This window comes from Rhinolophus ferrumequinum, chromosome 23 (genome assembly GCF_004115265.2).
Source record: "Rhinolophus ferrumequinum isolate MPI-CBG mRhiFer1 chromosome 23, mRhiFer1_v1.p, whole genome shotgun sequence".
Classification (NCBI taxonomy): Eukaryota; Metazoa; Chordata; class Mammalia; order Chiroptera; family Rhinolophidae; genus Rhinolophus; species Rhinolophus ferrumequinum.
This window is the reverse complement of record NC_046306.1, coordinates 12,662,523-12,667,074: the sequence shown is the minus strand read 5'-3', so window position 1 is coordinate 12,667,074 and position 4,552 is coordinate 12,662,523. Positions and strand designations below refer to the sequence as shown.

Below are 4,552 nucleotides of genomic sequence, written 5' to 3'. Positions count from 1 at the left end.
TCTTTCTACATATAAAGAATTTGTGATGGTACCGATAGGGCAAGCAGCTATGTACCTCCGTGAGAAAGTAGCAGAGCTCTTGGCACCGTCAGAGGCGATGTAACACATTTCTCTGTGAACAATCTTTGGGGAAATCCCCAGGTCCCTCCCAGGATGGTGGCTATTTCCTGGTAGAACTACAAAAATGTAGGTCTTATCCCTGTGTAAAATCAGACCCGCCCCTGGCACCAGGCCCAGCTGCAGTTGCATAAAACGGCTGGCCTCAGCTCATAGCCATCCACGTTCCTGACAACATGAGGTCCAGCAGCATCTTGGTCCTGGCGGTTTTCCTCGTCCTTGGGACGCTGGCAGCACAGGCAGCTGTCGCAGGAGGTGAGTGGATACGTGGGCTAGCTGGGGCCGGGCTGGGTTGAGGACAGGCTGTAAGGGCAACCTGGACCCTGCCTGGGAGCACTTCTGGAGCAGCAGGCAGGGCTTGGACCCACACTTCAGGCTGTGGTCACTTCCGTTGTACCCAGAAAAAGCAGGAAGTTGTCCAGCAGACTCCACATGCTTTCCACCCCAGGACTGAGATATCAGGACTGTTTGTGGAAGAAGCGTTGTTATGTGGCCTTGGCCCCAGGGATTGATACCTCTGCAGCATGGGCAATGAAGTGAGGCACCCCAGAAATCTGGGCCCTGGGTATGAGGTCTGTCCCTTGCCAGTCTGCCCCATAAAAGTACCTGAGGAGTCAGTTCTCAGAGAGGAGGTTAAGAACCAAGAGGACCTCAAAATCATATAGTTTGAAGACCGCCCATTGGACCAAGGAGAATATCAAGACCTAGACAAGAATGAGAAATTGTCAAAGCAATCTCCAGAGCCAGGAGGAGCTCACGTCTCCCGGCATGTGTCTCAGGGCTCTTTTTCCCCTCCATTAAGTTTCCTCAGAGGTGACAATGTATACTTCTCACCTCTGGAAGTCACTCCAGTCTGTCATCCCAGGATTTGGAGGGAGAGAGGAGAGACAGACACCCGAGGCAACCATGGTCCTGTAGACCTTTTCCGCAGAGCTCAGGGAATAGCCTTCCAAGAGCACAGACCACAGCTAGCCTTGGTGACCCACCTCCATCTCCGGTCATAGTTTGGGGGACACTGCAGTGAGCAGTAGCTGGACCTAGAGGCAAGATGAGATAGTTGAAGCAAGGACACTGGGTCTAGATGTGGGTACATTTCTTCTTTCAACAGATCCTTATCATGGTTACGTAGGTGACAAAAGTCTGGTCAAAGGACAAGATCCGGTTAGAGATCGATATCCAGTCAAAGGACGAGAGCCGGTTAAAGGACGAGAGCCGGTTAAAGGACGAGAGCCGGTTAAAGGACGAGAGCCAGTTAAAGGACAAGATCCAGTCAGAGGTCACACTAAGCCTGGCTTCTGCCCCATGGTTTTGATGAAGTGCGCCATGATGAATCCCCCTAACACCTGTATGAGAGATTCCGAGTGCCGGGGGACCAAGAAGTGCTGTGAGGGCTCCTGCGGGAGGATCTGTATGAATCCCCAGTGAGGTAAGAACTGAATGGAGGAAGAGGAGAGTCCTGAAGGCACAGAGAAGGCTGAGTGGTGGGGAGGAGAGGCTCTGGGGAGGCTGAGGGGTCTCAGAGGCCATAACTGGGCTCCTGAGGGGGTGGCCAGGACTTCTACCTGCTGAATCACATCTCCGGTTCGCCTCTCTCCTGCCAGGTGGAGCCTGTCTTTGCTGCACCTGTGAAGTCCGCGGGGCTGCCGTCCTTGGTCCTTGTAGCACTGTGCTTTCCCACGCTGCTCAGACTTCCTCTCCCTGAGGATGTTCCAGCCTGGAGCTGTTTTTCTCAGTGATTTTCCAATAAAAGACCACTTTCTGCTCAATTTGTTTGGTTCCTATGACTCCTCTGTTCCTGGGAGCCCCGGGGAGGCAGCTGTGGAGTTGGGACTCCCTCTCCCCAGTGGGGGGTGGGGGTGAGAGAGCCCCATGGGAGGTGCTCGTGGTGTATGAAGGAGAGCAAGGGGCAGGAACCAAGAGGCCCATTCATAGGGTTTAATATTAGAAATCCAGTAATTAACCCAAGAGCTACAGTCTCTGTTTAACCAGGAAATGGAAATCTGGAAATTTTGCCTCTGGCCTAGGACCAGGGAAATGAAATGAAATAAATAAATTAATTAATTAATTAATTAAAATAAAATACAATTTTAAAATGTGGCATAAACTGCAAGCAGTTCCTCTCCTCTCCAGTAACCCCTAGTCCTACCCTGGCGATTGCCAGACCTGCCCGTGTGACCAACCAACCCTTGTGGCTAAACCTATAGCTCCCTCCCTCCTTTCCTTTAATGTTTCCCAGGGACCTCTATCCTCGCAAAAAGACAAAGAAAGACGGATGCTGGGAAGTTTCTGCTCGTGAAACATTTCACCTGGTCGTGCCTGAGATGCTTCTATTGACAGATAATTCCTTTGGGTTAAGCACTGTCCTCTCCCAACTTTCTATTTTACGACGTGAATAAGGAGGCAAGACACACCAAGTTGTAGTGTGAATGGTGAATAGTGTTCTCCGGAGACATAAATTGGGAGGCAGGGTCTACTTTTGTAGTGAAGAGGGTGGAGGGTAGATATTGAGCAAACTGGGAGGAACTCATGGCTCTGCTGCTGGCCCCCTCGCCGCGCTGCCCGTGGACGAGGACGCTCTCCGGGAAAGCCAAAGCCACGGGAGGAGGGGCATGTGGGGTGGAGTGGGAGGCGCCCTGGCGTGGCAGTCAGTGGATCCGACGTCTGGTCCCAGCTTTGCCTCCCAACTCGTTGGATGACCTCAGACAGATCTCTCTCCCTCTCTGAGCCTCCGTTGTCTATTTCGTTTGAAGGGTTGGATGCAATTATTCTGGAAGCAGTCTGACTCTGACCTTCTGGCCCTGAAACAACTCTTTTTTGTGTGTTGGGCTCCTGCTGTGACTGCAAATGGGAGGCAGAGTCTTGGGGTGAGAGAACGGGGAGAACTGAGCCCCTTCTCTCTGGGAGCATACAAGCCAGGGCTTCCCTCTCACTCTCCAGGGGACTGGCTGGACTGGGCTAGAGCTCTGATACCAGGGCATCTTGGAGTCCAGGCGACAGCAGTGCCTAAACTTCTGGGCTGACAAATACAAATACAAAATACACCATTGGCGGCAAGCATAGTTTAAGCACGTAGTTTTCTCTTTTCCAGGTCCTATACTAAGTATGTTACGTGTATAGTCTTATTTATTTCTCACAAAAACTCTCTCAGATGGGTATTATACACAAGTCTAATTTTGTTAAAAGATTGAAGCTACGAGAGGGTCAGTAACTACCCAAAATCACATAGTTGGTAAATGATGATAAATCCTATTTTTATATAAACTAGCAATAATCAGAGTATGGAACAGCAAGAAATGCCCACTTACAATGTCAACAAAATTATACCATTCCTACAAATAATAAGAGGCAGAAATATTTTTAAAAAGAAACCGATACACCTGTTTATGAGGTACATGAAAAAAGGCTTGAATAGATTCTCAGTGTGCTCCTGAATGGGAAGACCCTACAAGGTGAAGATATCAATATTTACCTCAATTTCATAGCAGCTGTGCCAATTTACATTCCCACCAAAAGGCACCAGTGAGCCCTTTTCTCCTCATCCTTGCCAGTGTTTATCATCTCTTGATTATTATTATTTTTTATACTTTTTTATATATATATTTTTTATATATTTTTTTTACCGCCTTCTAACAGGTGGGAGATGGTATCTCATTGTGGTTTTGATTTCCAGTTCCCTGACGATTAGTGATGTCGAACACCTTTGCATGTATTTGTTAGCCATTTGTATGTCTTCTTTGGAAAATTGTCGGTTCAAGTCCTCTGCCCATTTTCCAATTGAATTCTTGGGTAGGGGTCGGGGAGTTGTTGCCCAATTTACCCCTTGAGTATAACATATTCAAAACTCCAGTTGTTTTCTTTGGGGGGGGGGGCTGGTAATGGTGGTGATTCAAGGAACTTAAAACTCATACATAAGCTCATATAAAAGGAAAAATTCTTATGAATATCCATGGAAATTTGAATATTTGAAAATAAAGAATCGTTTGAGGGCATTTGAGTCTCATTGCCTTAAAACCAAGTAATAACACGTAATATGATGGTTTTATTAGAAAAATGAGGAGACAGAGAAATCAATCCAAAGAACAGAAAATCCAGAAGCAGGGCTTATTGTATACAATTTAATTTAGATCAATGTCGTATTGGAAATCAATAAATAAAGCTTGGATTATTAAAATAATAGGATTCAGACTGCAGGTTCACATTTGCAAAACTAAAAGAAGCACCTCTTGTTCGAATTAGCATATAGATTAAGCTGATGTAAATGGCTCCAATGAGATCGTTTCTTTTCTCTCAGGAAGCAGTCTAGTGTGAGCAGTCTATGGCTAGTCGAGTGGCTTCATCAAATGAAGACCTCTCAGAGACCCTGGTTCCTTCCACCTTGTTGCTTTTCCGTTCCCATTTTTGAATTAGAGTCAAAAATGGTTGTCTGATATTAGTA

The 4,552-nt window shown here is 47.1% G+C and overlaps 1 protein-coding gene across 1 annotated transcript; it reads left to right on the top strand.

Moving 5' to 3' along the window:
* Nucleotides 1-227: 227 nt before the first annotated feature.
* On the top strand, nucleotides 228-1,883 carry PI3 (peptidase inhibitor 3). The gene is made up of 3 exons (XM_033095006.1): nucleotides 228-372; nucleotides 1,226-1,543; nucleotides 1,719-1,883. The coding sequence occupies exons 1-2, from the start codon at nucleotides 294-296 to the stop codon at nucleotides 1,540-1,542; spliced, it is 396 nt and encodes a 131-aa protein (XP_032950897.1). The 5' UTR covers nucleotides 228-293; the 3' UTR covers nucleotide 1,543; nucleotides 1,719-1,883.
* Nucleotides 1,884-4,552: the final 2,669 nt, after the last annotated feature.

Excerpts from the sequence above, each read along its gene's own strand:
- PI3 (XM_033095006.1), top strand. The coding sequence starts at position 294 with ATGAGGTCCAGCAGCATCTTGGTCCTGGCGGTTTTCCTCGTCCTTGGG. Across the intron at positions 373-1,225 it reads ACAGGCAGCTGTCGCAGGAG|ATCCTTATCATGGTTACGTA; the intron begins GTGAGTGGATAC and ends TTCTTTCAACAG.